The sequence below is a fragment of the Dermacentor andersoni genome, chromosome 6 (assembly GCF_023375885.2).
Source record: "Dermacentor andersoni chromosome 6, qqDerAnde1_hic_scaffold, whole genome shotgun sequence".
In the NCBI taxonomy this organism is placed as follows: Eukaryota; Metazoa; Arthropoda; class Arachnida; order Ixodida; family Ixodidae; genus Dermacentor; species Dermacentor andersoni.
In genome coordinates, this window is record NC_092819.1 from 145,246,843 (window position 1) to 145,259,859 (window position 13,017).

Consider the following 13,017-nt stretch of genomic DNA (forward strand, 5'->3'; position numbering starts at 1 on the left):
TGAAGATGCGAGGGAGGAAGCATGCACACGGAGGATCGAGTAAGAGCACGTTTGTCGCGTTCAGGAATTTTTCGGGCAAGGAAAATAGTAAGTATGGCACAAGAGGTGTGGGTGGCTGCGTTGTTCGTCATTCTTGTGTGTGCTTTGCTCTCTGCCATTTGTTACGACTTGCCATTATGGAAACACCCATTAAACCTTGTGTGGGTTTCACGCCTGCATATTTGGGAGTGGCCTGGCGCTGGCCTGCCTACCTGGAACTGCGATATAGATAATTCAAAAGTGTGTTTCTATTGTAGTTCGAGTAGTCAGATTTCCTGTCGCCGATGAGAAGCCAGTAAACGGAGCCATGCTGGGGTGCGGGGTTGGACACCCACGTCAGTCCCCAAACCTTGTGGGGCAGATCTATTAAATGTCGCGTCATCCGTGAAGGTAGCCCTTTCGGTCGACAAGCTTACCTTTGGGGGTGATAGTTGCTATGGGGCGACGGAGCCCTTTCGGCAAACAAAGAATGCACAAGAGAATGCGATCTGTGGAAGGCGGAGGCTTCGCCACGAGTGGAATGCAGAGGCCATTGTGGAGTGCCGCTGACGTCATTTGTCGGTCCTTTAGGGGAGATTTGAAAGTATTACCGCCTCTCCGGAAGAAAGCACCGCGGAAAAAGAAGGGCTCTACGCACTTGGGGCAAGGAAACGACATCATCAAAAGAAAAATAAAAGTCTTGTAAGCTCCCTCCTCTGTGACACAATCAGAAAGAAGATAGCGCATCTTGTCGCAATATCCCTCGCCCGCCCGGTTCAATGACTACTTTCATTGGAGTCACATCGGGGGCTATTTGAGCGGCCCGTCATGTACATAATTTTCTCTCTTCTCATCTTAATACATGTCGTAAATAAGTCGCTAAAGTTTTTGCAATCCAATGTCGTCGTTCGTTCCTGTCCGGATGGCTAGTCTCCTGAGGCCCATGGCACGTCAGTCTTGGACACCTGCCATTTAATAAAGCCGTACAGCAAGCCACAAGGCACGACTATCCGGCGTCTTAACAAATTGCATTGAAAATGTCAGAGCTCATGTAGACAGTTTAGGTGAGAACAGAAAGTTGAGTTCGTGTGAAGCTTAGGTATCTTCTGGCAAAGTGATGTAGTTTCGCTGACACACTTCAGCTGTTTTGTGGCATTCAAGGAATCGGTATGTATGTGCGCTTGTGCAACATCTGATAATAATGAGGATGCCGCAGTGCCGTCTCGTATTGCCTGGAGTTCAAATAAGTTAGAACAGTAGACATCCATCGTGTACTCCTTACCTTCTTTCAGAGGCAGCGTTACGAAAGCAGCAAACACTGGTGTTAAGGCTTTGCGATAATATTACCTTGCTTATAGCATCAAACGACAGAAACGCAGCCCCTTTTCCCACCTGTTTCTTAAATGTTTTAACTGAAGGAAGTTTTATAGCCCATGTAAATGAAAGATTTGTAAGTGCTTTTTCCGAGGTGCCTCAGGCTTCCCAGAACACGAAACATAACAAAAGGGACGTGTATAAAAACTTAAGCTGAACGGTGACCCATGTTTTCGTACGCTGAGGTAGCCTTTTTGTGCACACGAACAAAACAACGCGCGCAAATTATTTGGGGACTTCTCTTTATTTTGTTCGCCTATACTATTTTCGTAGCCCTCGAATTTTAATCATGCTTATATTTTCTCTGTTTTGAACATTTTCTTTGCAACATATCTATGCGGTGACTTTGCTGCAAGTATCTTTGTCGTAGAGGGAAACACCCTCCCCGCAGATCTTGGTATGCTGTCGGTGACATTCTTCCGGAATCGTAGCCGTCGCGTTTTTTACCCACAGTGTGCAATCTGAAAGGAAGAAAAAAAAAACAGTAATATAATAAGAATAATCCACATCATCAGCCTGGCTACGCCCACTGCAGGGCAAAGGCCTCTCCCATACTTCTCCAACTACCCCGGTTATGTGCTAATTGTGGCCATGTTGTCCCTGCAAACTTAATATTTCACGGTAAATAACCGCGCAAGATTCTTGTAAGCATCGATTTAATTATGTTTTAGTGTGGATGAAAGGTTGCTCTATGGAACAAGCAAAAACGAGTTCTGCCATGTTGCCAAAGGTTGAGCATGGTTATGCGCATTTAGAACGTGATAGATTTAGTGCAAAGAAGACAACACCAAGATACGAAGCGTTACTTTCAACTGAGATGTGTTGTTATATAGCACTTCATACTTGCATGCTTGCATTTACATGAAAAGTATGCGCGCAGCTACCGCTATGACAACGCAATGATCAAGGAAGAAAGGTCAGTGAAATGATTCCAAACAAAGTTTTCTATTACGCAGGGCAGTAAGTGTAGAACCGCCACAATCTGAGCCATAAGAGCCGACATAATAATTTGCTGGGTAGCAGCTAAACATGTAGGTAGTTTGGAGTGATTAGGCAGGGGACGGCCCACTGCGGTCGATAATGATCACTCGTACTCTTTCATCGTTCACTTACACATCGGCTTGGCTGACCTGTTTAAACATTGTACCATTTCAATTGCTATGCGTGTACGTCATGCGGAACGTAGAATTTCTTGTGCACGCCGTAAGACGCCATTTCTAGGTGACAGTTCAGTCATTGCTTTGCAAGCACAGATATACCGGGTGTTTCAGCGAACACTTTCAAAGACTATTAAATTCTGGGGTTTTACGTGCCAAAACCACTTTCTGATTATGAGGCACGCCGTAGTGGAGGACTCCGGAAATTTCGACCACCTGGGGTTCTTTAACGTGCACCTAAATCTAAGCACACGGGTGTTTTCGCATTTCGCCCCCATCGAAATGCGGCCGCCGTGGCCGGGATTCAATCCCGCGACCTCGTGCTCAGCAGCCTAACACCATAGCCACTGAGCAACCGCGGCGGGTCTTTCAAAGACTATTAAAGATTGCCTGTGGCCGACAGCGCAATTCTACTTCACGAGCTGGTCTACTTGAAGAGGCACACATGCACAGAAAATTGAAATGCACAATCGACTAATTAACAAAAATTAATTAATCAAGTTTTTAACTAATTACCTTATCGCACATACTGCAAATGACAAATTCTAACCAGGGAGTTCGCAAGACGGATCCACTTGAAGCTAATTCTCAGGATGGAATAAGTTTCGAGATATAAATTCCAGAACTTTGTACAGAAATGCATTGGCGTTCGAGTTACTTTTATGCTTCAATGCATGAAACGATGTTTTTCTAAGAAAGTAAGTGGACCGACAGTGAACTTTTACCGCAAGTTTGACGGCGCGTATCTCCTAAATGTTGTCAATTCTTTTCAAGTGAATCCGCCTTGCGAGCTCACCGGCTAGAATTTGCAAATTGGAAAAAAAAAGAAGGTGATTAGATAGAAATATAATTAGGCGATTTTATTGAATTAGTCCATTATGCATTTCAATTTATTATACAAATAATTCCCGCCTTTTCGAGTAAATCGGCACATGGAGAAGAATTGTGCTATCTGACACAGGCAAATAAGAAATTTTTTTGAAAGGGTTCGTTCTAAAATACCCTGCACATGGTGCTCCAGGTATCATGCATCGTGGTTCTTAAAACGATGGGCCATTTTACGTCGAGATAGCCCACTGCAATTTGTTCACAGTCGAGCAGCCGTCAGCAATTGTTTTTCGTGCCATTTAATTGAAGAGTTAATTGAAATTCGCTATGTTTAAAAGCTTCCTAATTTTAATTTTAGGTATATATTGAATTTTTTTTTAATAACTGCTCCGAACGCCGCGCTGACGATGAAGAAATTGTAGGAAATTGAAAGACGCTTAAAGCTGGCATGCTTTCGGGCGCGTGCTTCTTGGACCGTTTATTTCTTTTCCGGCTGATAAAGAAAGCCCGAGAAAAAGGAAGAAAAAAAAAATGTCACGTGACCAACCATCCACCCGCACCACAAAGCAGCGCCCTCAAACAAGCTACACAGCAGTTAGTGGCCGAGCTGGCGCATTATCTGGTGCGCCCCACCGCGACAGCGTGACGCCTTGGTGTTGATCAGGAAAGAGGGCCGATAACCTGTGCTTGATGCGTCGTGTAGAAGGCGCTCACCAACCCCCGCGGAGCGTGTTCGAGGGCGCTGCTTTTTGATGCGCGCGGATGGTTGGTCACGAGATATTGACACGTGTACTTGTATATCTCTATCGGGCGAACACGTTTCACCGCCTAACAAATGTTATTGCACAGCGCAGGACGCGCCTGCATGTATAGGAAGTTCCTCGGAAGCTGTCGATGGTTCTATCCGCTGTATGTTTTTATCGAGCCTTGTGTTATCTGATTTCATCGCGTGACGCGAATGGTGTAGAACTTTGTGGAAGACACGCGGGTCCCAGGGATTACTCTGGAACATTCGACGACTGATGTATAAAAGGCGGCGCGCTTGACCCGCTGATCAGATTTTGACGATCGCCGACTGTGTTCGCCGTTGTCGCCGTTCTTTAAGTGTAGCCTGTTGTTGTGGGCATACGTACGTTCGCCTAATAAAAGTTAGTTTTGTCTTTCGCAGTATTGTTACTGTGTTCTTCATACGTCACTACCACGTGACAATATTTTTCCTTCTTCATGGCTTTTTTTATCAGTCGGAAAAAGTACACGGACAAGACGCACCTGGCTGAAAAACGTGCAAGCGTCAAGTTTCTTTCAATTTTCTACTTCTTCATTGGCAGCTTGGCATTGAGAGCCGTAATTGAAGCAGCTACTTGTAATTAATTAATGAATAGATTGGTATCAGCGAAAAAATTACTGGCAGCCGCTCTGCTGGACTGTGAACAATAGGCACTTGGTTAACGCAGAATGGCCCGTATTTTTTAAAGACGCGAGACGTGATAGCCGGAACATCCTGCGTTGCTTGTTTGTTTATGATATACTTATGCTAGCTGAGAGATATGTATGATTTAGTATTTACAAAGGTGTTGATTAGTGGCTATGGTGTTGGCCTGCTGAGCACGCGGTCGCTGGATCGAATCCCGGCCACGGCGGCGACATTTCGCTGGGGGCAAAATGCGAAAACACCCATGTACTTAGAATCAGGCGTATGTTAAAGAACCCCAGGCGGTCGACGTTTCCGGAGTCCGCCACTACGGTGTGCCTCATAATCAGAAAGGGGTTTTGGCACGAGCAACCTCATAATTCAATTTTGTATATAGAAGGCGCAGCACCAGTTAAAAAACTGGTGCTGCGTGAATTGCACATTCAATTCTGTGAAATTTTATTTTGCTTCGTGAAAAAGGAGCCGACAGGACTAAAAGTCGCAGCCGCGACTTGACAAGAGTTTCGGGTCCTGACATGGTGTCTCAGTCTCGCTAACCACTGCATGCTCCTGACTTAGACTTCGGCATGCAGCAAAGCGGAAACGAAAAAAATAATAAACATAAGATGAACAATCTTAACTTTACAACAGCTCGTAGTCCGATACGAAACTGCTCAGCGTAGTCAGTCTGGAAACCCGCTGTGCAGCGCAAATGTTGTAAACCGACATTTTAAATAATAGCGAACTATAGACGCCGCAGGTTCACCGAACGCGTGAAGCGATGGCAAACCTGCGTCACTTGTCTTTTAAACGCAGCTGGATACGTATACGTTTGTCAACCACCGAAAGACACGAGTTCGTGATCGTTCTTGCAGGGAACTCCCGAGCGGTTGACGGAGGACAGTTGTGGCACATCAGAAATTTATCGCAGGCGAAAAGGTTTTCGCAGCCAACAACGACAACGAGAGCCCCCCAGCATTCGCAGCAATCTTTTGCACTCTGACGCGATTCTTGGAGGATAAGAATGGGGAGACGTTTTGGGTGGGTTCAAGCTGTCAATTGTAGAGGATGGTCACATGTTAAAGAACAAATCAATCACCAAACCAATCAGTTGATTAAACCAATTAAAACGAAGGAAATAAGGGTTAAATATTCATTGTTTCTTTTTTTTCAATGCAGGCACGATGCACATTTGGACTTTTACGAGGACAACGGCAATGAGTCTAGGATAGCTTCTTGTAAGGGGGGTCAAGTTGGTGTTCTGCACGGACGTCTGTGTTTTCGCACTGTAACACAGTCCTTTCTAGAGCATGTACTTCCCCTTCCCTAACTACAGTTTCTTTCTGTGTGTATCCGGCGCTGAAAAAGCCTTTCTCTTCTGAGCGCTCTTTTTTCCTTTTTGTGTCTTACCGTCTCACGCCAGGATCCATCAATCAATAACGAATACGTTGCTCTGACCAAAAAATGACGCTTCGTATTCTTTTTTTTTTTTACATCGTTGCGCAGACATTGTGTTGAGGCACATTCTGTATGTGTACGTCTGGCCCTGAGAAAGGTGGGCAACACAATGTTAAAATCGTAGCGTGGTAAGTGTGGCTTACGATGTCCTTCGTAGTTGACTTCCATGATTCCGCAGGTCGTGTAGTCAGTGTAGGGATACCGAATAGTCTGCCGACTGCTGGTGTCTGCAAAAGAACAAAATTATACATTTTTTTTTCGCAACAAACAAAATGAGTTACGTCGCGCATGTACCGTCCTGCCTGCGCAGGGCAGTGCAACATTTGGTTGTGCCAAATATCATGCGGTGCAAAAAAAAAAAATGATGATCACCAGAAAGAAAGGTTCCAGCATGATTGGAGGGGGACAGTTACTGACCACTACGCATTGGCGACAAGTCGGTGGCTGATATTTCATTTAATGATGTTTGTGACTTTATTTTTAGAATAGAGGATCGATCTTTCAGAATTGATCGAAAGGCGAGTACGGAAGAAGGTAAGGAACGGTACGATCGCAGGACAGTGCATTCTAACTTCGAGTATCTTTTTTTTTTATTTCGCAATTTGCTAGGAAGCGGGAAAACAATGCGCAGAGACTGAAGTAGTTGTTTAGAGCTAGCAAATGCACGCAAAGTCAGCGTAGGATAGAAGAAAGTGAAAAAAAGTGTAATGATAGGTGTTTTCTGTTGGAGTGTAAGCGTCCATTGCTGCCTACTAGCTAATTCGTCTAGCAGAGGCAGGAAGACAGTGATCGATTCTCAGACTCTCTATTTGTAGCATGCTGGCGTTAGGGCAGGGATGACTGCAAGTATGTTAGTCTTCTAGTTTAGCAAGCTAGCTTTTGAGACAGAGCAACACGCTTCCAATAAACAAACTAACCTACATATAAAGAGATGAAAGGTCAGGCTACCCTTTCTTCACGCGTCGTCTGTACTTTCAATAATTTTCGACAGCATTCACATCAATTATGCTGTCGAGTTCATGCGTGATTTGCTTTCCTGTTCGTTGAGCATCTGTGGAACGAGAGTCAGGGGGAGGTTATTCCTAATATTACGCGAGGCTCACCGATCGAGTAGTCGGGAGTACATAAGTGTTAACTAGCGTGAATGAGTTGGGAGGATTAAATATTAGTTACATAGCCCAGCAGTGCTATGCCTTTCAGAGTTGCTAAATTTAGGAGCTCAAAGTTAGAGATATCTATACAGGCCGGCTCAGCACCACATAGCAGCATTGAGTCTCATTGTGTGTGTTACTCGCTATGGTGTTGAAGCTAAACATTAACAATCACCAGGACGGCTGTCACTCTTGAGCTTGCGCTTATGTTCTTCAAAGTATACTAACGTTCCTAAACACATTGCTTGGAGGTACTTGCAAGCTTTTATTACTTGTATCCCCCCCCCCTCCCCGCCCGCTGGCACACGAGGTGAATTCAGCTAATGCTAATTTATCGGTAAAAACATCTGTAATATCCTACATGCACCAACCAGTGCTGCAATGGAGTTGCGCCTAAGCTACACATGTATTGAAGCACAGCATGCGTAGTCCACTGCAGCAATGCGCCGACTTACCTGAGTTCACCACGACAGTGGCAGTCTCGGGGGAGTCACCCAGTGTGAAGTAAAACGTGGCGTTCTTCCTGGCAACAGAGAAATGAGCACTGGTCGATTAATTGGTAACACATCTGTCGCACTTAAGATACTAAGTGAAAATGCCGCGGCAATTACGTTTATTGATTTTTGTATCTAAAATACGCAACTGGACATCTTTGCCGTGAGTAGCGGCTTGATAGAGGAATAACCACGCTAAGGAAATACAAGGCCGAGCAATGCTACATTACAGCGGCCGAATAACATTAAGGACATGAACGAATATATGAAGCAGTAGTTGTGTCTAGTGTATTGATAAAAAATGATTAAATTTGGCCTGAATTTATAAAGAAAAAGGTAAACATGACTTTCTGTGGTTTTTTAGAGAAACTTAAGTGTCGGAATTGACAATACAGTTTACACGCCACTGATTTTGTGCCCCCGTTTTAGAAAGAGATGGAAACAGAAGGAAAAAGGAAAGAAAAAAAAGAACGGTCATATTTCTTTGCGACTAAGAAGTTGTTCCATACAAGAAGTGTTGGCTCGTTTCGGAAACGCTACCTTTTGAACAGTTAGCTTGTTTTAATATTGGCGACATATGATCCTCTCAAATAAAAGCTGGCCTTAAGTACCAATAACTGGAGCGATAACGACGAGGTGGTTTATTTGCCTTAACTTACTGCGTCGCATGACGTTCAATATTTTTATTTGGAAGGGGAACCACACGCACTGTGCGCGAATGAAAGAATCTTATTTCCGGTTCCTCTACGATCCGGTTCGACATAACGCGGCAGTAGAAGCGCAGGCAATTGTTTACCTCGGCTGTCCATCACCTGCGTTCAGTGACCACTCGTACGTGGCCGATGGACCGCTGGGGTCGAACTGGATGCGTGTCGCCGTCAGGCACTTGAACAACGGGTTGGTATTTGTGTCTTTAATAGCCACGGCGTAGGGAAGGGCAGCCAAAATCTGCGAGTGTCGACACATAAATTTAGAAAACGCACGCACAAAAAACAAGGAAAGCCGTGAGTTTTCCTTTTCTTTCTGCCAGGTGGTTTTCGTTAGGGAATATTATGATTAAATAAATGCTTCCAGTCTTTCTGCATAAATGGAGTGCGTAAGTCGGCTGTGAAACTGTTCGTCCGTAATCAACCCTTTGTAGTCTGTGGGCTGATCTGACCGCCCCTCGGCATCTCTACGCATTCTCCCTCGTGTTGTCTGTGTCCCCGAGACAGCCACAGCAGACGGCGAGCGTCTTCATGGCCCGAAGACCTATCCTCCGACGGAACACTTGTGATCTCATACCAGGTTTAACTGGTGCCTTCCTCGTAATATTCACCCCATTTATATTGTGATCTTTTGATCGCTGTCGAGCGCAATCGGGATCAAATTTCACGACCCCGATGGGCTCCCTTCTGCCACGCCCGCAAGGAATACAATCGAGCTCAGTCGCAATCGAAAATGCACCACGTGACACCCGCATTGCTCGGGTGCAGGAAGTCCCTCCCCGGAGACTTCGAGCCGGAGCTTCCGTTTCTGCTTGGCCAATCTGTGCCTGTGGTCCAGCATCCGAAAAATCCTTTGCCTAAAGTGTCCTGCTTCTGCGTATGTCGTGGAATACCGACGTTTTGGGGTCTCATCGGCATGTTATTTGGTTTGATTCATGTTGAACGGCGCTAGAAACGTGGCAACAATCGATGAAAGCGGAGCGCAGACGTACGCTATTTCTTCCTAATCGCACATCACGCCGCCTTTGCAACATTCGTAGTGTACAGCGTCTACATGGCTCGAGGAATAGCTTTAACCAATGAATTTTACCAAAAGAAACTGAATGAAATAACCTAGCAGAAGTAATAAATCCAACAAAGAAACCCCCTAATGTTAAAAAATAATGTTGACAAATGACCTCAGAAACGTACACTCAGTTTTTCTCGCCATATGTTGCGTTATTATTTTCTTGTTTTACGTGTTATCTAACCATGTTTCAATGTATCAATTTTTCTTTCTTTTTTTACCTCTTATGATATCCCGTAAGGGGCCTTTTAATGACATAATAAACGATGAAGATGAAGTTGATTATGATGGGAGAGACAGACAGTTCTAGAAATACACGAAATAATTCCAGCTTCCTGAAGCTCAATATACACGCTAACATCGCCAATTTCGGCATCATCCATTTCCTTCTCGCGGCGTGTACTACTGTACCAACTTTGGCCTAGTTTGGATATTGTTAAAAACAATGTCTCCTGAAGACCTGCTGGTTCTAAGAAAAAGGCGACTTGGTGCTTGAAGGTTGCAACACCGATATATTTCACGACCGGCAGGTGCAGCCGGCGAACTACAGTTTGCAGACGCAAAATGTTTAAAAACTTCCGAAAAGGAATGATGTACTAAAATTACGTCGTGCCTCTTTCTTTGGCTCAAGAACTTCTGCTACAGGATCGGCATATCCGGCGAACTGTTCTGCCGTAGTATTTGCTGGACTTCTAGGTACATCTAAACTTACTAAGCCCCTAGGTGCATAACCAGTAATTAGTTCAAAATCGAAAAATTTTGCGGCAGTAAGAAATCACAAACGTTGTACAATAATGTACGCGGACATTCGTGTCCTTCCTTTTTTCTTGGCTTTACTCCTCATTTGGTTCGTTCCCTAAAACTTGCTAAGAACAGGGCAACACGTGAATCAAGGCTTTGACGTTTTCAGCAGGCACCACGGTATCGTTATACACTGTAATAACTGCGCACACTCAAGAAAAAGCGTACTTTTATGCGAAATGCTCCTTCGTACCTCGAATGCGTCGGTTTCCTCCGTCTTGACATCGTTTTTCTCTGTAGACGCATGCACCGGTGCAGGGAGCACGCAGAGTTGGACCAAGGCCAGGGCAAGGAGCGCAAGCGTGTTAACCGAGGACATTGTTGCAGCTGAGGCGTCGGTGGTAGAAGCGGCGGCCTTCGATGTATTCTCACTTCGCGCGAAGACTCCGGCAGAGCTGTCGCCTCGCAGGATGCGCGCTATCGACGTCTAGACAGACGCGTCCGTCCTCGCGCTGAGGATATGGGCGCTCGCGATGCGCGTCCGCCAGTTCCGGGAAGCTGGCTAAACTTATCGCCGCCGTACGTGGGGATCACGACAGGAGCTTACTTCTTGAAGGGCCCAGGTGGCGGGCTTCGGCTGTAGGTCTCCGCAATCCCAAAAGAAACGAATGGCTTGAAGCGCGTGCGCGGTGGCAACTATTGCACGATAAAGTCTGAATACCATACAGTAAAGGAAAGCTCCGGTAGGATAACACTGCTAACAGCCGAAGTGGTTTACAAAGCGTGATAGGCAGAAGCAAGAAAATGAGGCAGAACTCATCCTTTGACGATTGTTTACGTTAATGCAATTAGCATTCAAGTGGTGGTACATATGTAAGTTGGTGATGGAAAATTCTTCATCGGTAGAGATAACAATGATGCAACAGTGGAGTATTAGGTTGCATGTTCGGGCCACATATCCAGTGACCTAAGTTCAGTTCAATTTTCAATTCAATTTATTTTTATTTCAACTCAAACATATTGAGGACCGCGGGCAATAAGCTTTTGTATTGCTTGACGATGTCCGCGGCCCTTTTAGACAGGCAGTGCGAAAACATAGGGTGATGTGTTATATAAGTCATGAATGTTATTGAAGATTACCTGAACGACAGAATACAATGCGTAGTTATAGGGGGCAAGAATTCTAGTTTTGCCCAAGTCACTTCTGGAGTGCCGCAGGGCTCGGTGCTGGGGCCGCTGCTGTTCTTAATTTACATCAACGACATCGCTTCATACATTTCCTCACAAATTAGACTTTTCGCAGATGACTGCGTTGTTTACAGATCCATTCGCAATCAACATGATATAGACGTACTCCAGCAGGACCTCATCAGCATAGCCTCCTGGTGTCAAAACTGGGAACTTAGCCTGAATACTGATAAATGTTACCAGGTAACATTCACTAAATCTAAAATCACTAATGAACCAACTTACAAACTGGGAGATTCCATGCTCAGGAAGGTTAACGAAATTAAATACTTAGGTGTTCATCTAACTGCTGATCTGTCCTTTTCCAGCCATATTGATATGACCGTCAGGAAAGCCGGGAAAATGCTTAGCCTACTTATACGAACCCTTAGAACTGCCCCTCAGATTCTTAAAACCATAGCATATAAGTCGCTGGTAAGGCCACAATTAGAATATGCCACTGCCTTGTGGGATCCCCACCAGCGATACCTGATTGATAAGATAGAAGGCATACAAAACCGCGCTGCCAGGTTTATATCAAAGCAGTACTCCAGACACGCAAGCATAACAGCTATAAAGAAACACATCGGACTAGAACCGCTACACATAAGACGCCAGAAGCACCGACTGAAACTTCTACACGCAATATACACTGACGCGACAGGCATTGACAAGCTAAAATACCTTAAAGCACCCCACTATATCTCAAACAGAAGAGACCACAGTTTCAAAATACGTGAAATTTCCTGCAAAACGAACTATATGAAGTTTTCTTTTTTTCCCCGCAGTATTTCTGAATGGAATAAGTTGCCAGTTGAAGTTGTGAGTGCTCCTCGGGATGCATTTCTAAGACTAATCAATGATTTGTAATTGCAATCGTCTTCCAAACCAATGACTGCAGGCTGAATGAACTTTTCTTGTATTGTTTTTCTTGTATTGTTTTTCATGTACTTTTTTCATGTACTTATTTTTATCTTGATGCATTGCTCCTTTGTCATCCCTCCCTCTTGTATGATAGTCACTTCATGTTGTACCCACTCCCCTGCTATAATGCTTCGGCGCTGCAGGGTGTACTGTAAATAAATATTCAGTGGATCCGTCGTTCTCTCAACAAGAAGTTGAATTTGCGTAATGCAGATATATAGAATGATATGGCGAAAAATAAAGCACATATAGAATAAGCGTTTGGAATGATAGAAGTGAATCGAGATTTAAAAACACAACACAGTATAAATAACAATCCAATCCCTTCTAACATTCTTACGTAAATGAAGTTAAACATTTGTCACGCGATACATTCTGCAATGCACAATTCAAGTAATGCATGGTGACAAAATATGATGTTTTTCCTTTTTGCCCAAGCAGGAGAAAAAGAAAGAACAATA

At 44.5% G+C, this 13,017-nt stretch overlaps 1 protein-coding gene across 1 annotated transcript; it reads right to left on the reverse strand.

The window, feature by feature from the left end:
- Window positions 1–1,617: 1,617 nt before the first annotated feature.
- On the reverse strand, window positions 1,618–10,894 carry LOC126523628 (uncharacterized). The gene is made up of 5 exons (XM_050172230.3): window positions 10,659–10,894; window positions 8,688–8,839; window positions 7,853–7,920; window positions 6,390–6,473; window positions 1,618–1,853 (listed from the first exon to the last, which is right to left on the reverse strand). The coding sequence occupies exons 1-5, from the start codon at window positions 10,782–10,784 to the stop codon at window positions 1,726–1,728; spliced, it is 558 nt and encodes a 185-aa protein (XP_050028187.1). The 5' UTR covers window positions 10,785–10,894; the 3' UTR covers window positions 1,618–1,725.
- Window positions 10,895–13,017: the final 2,123 nt, after the last annotated feature.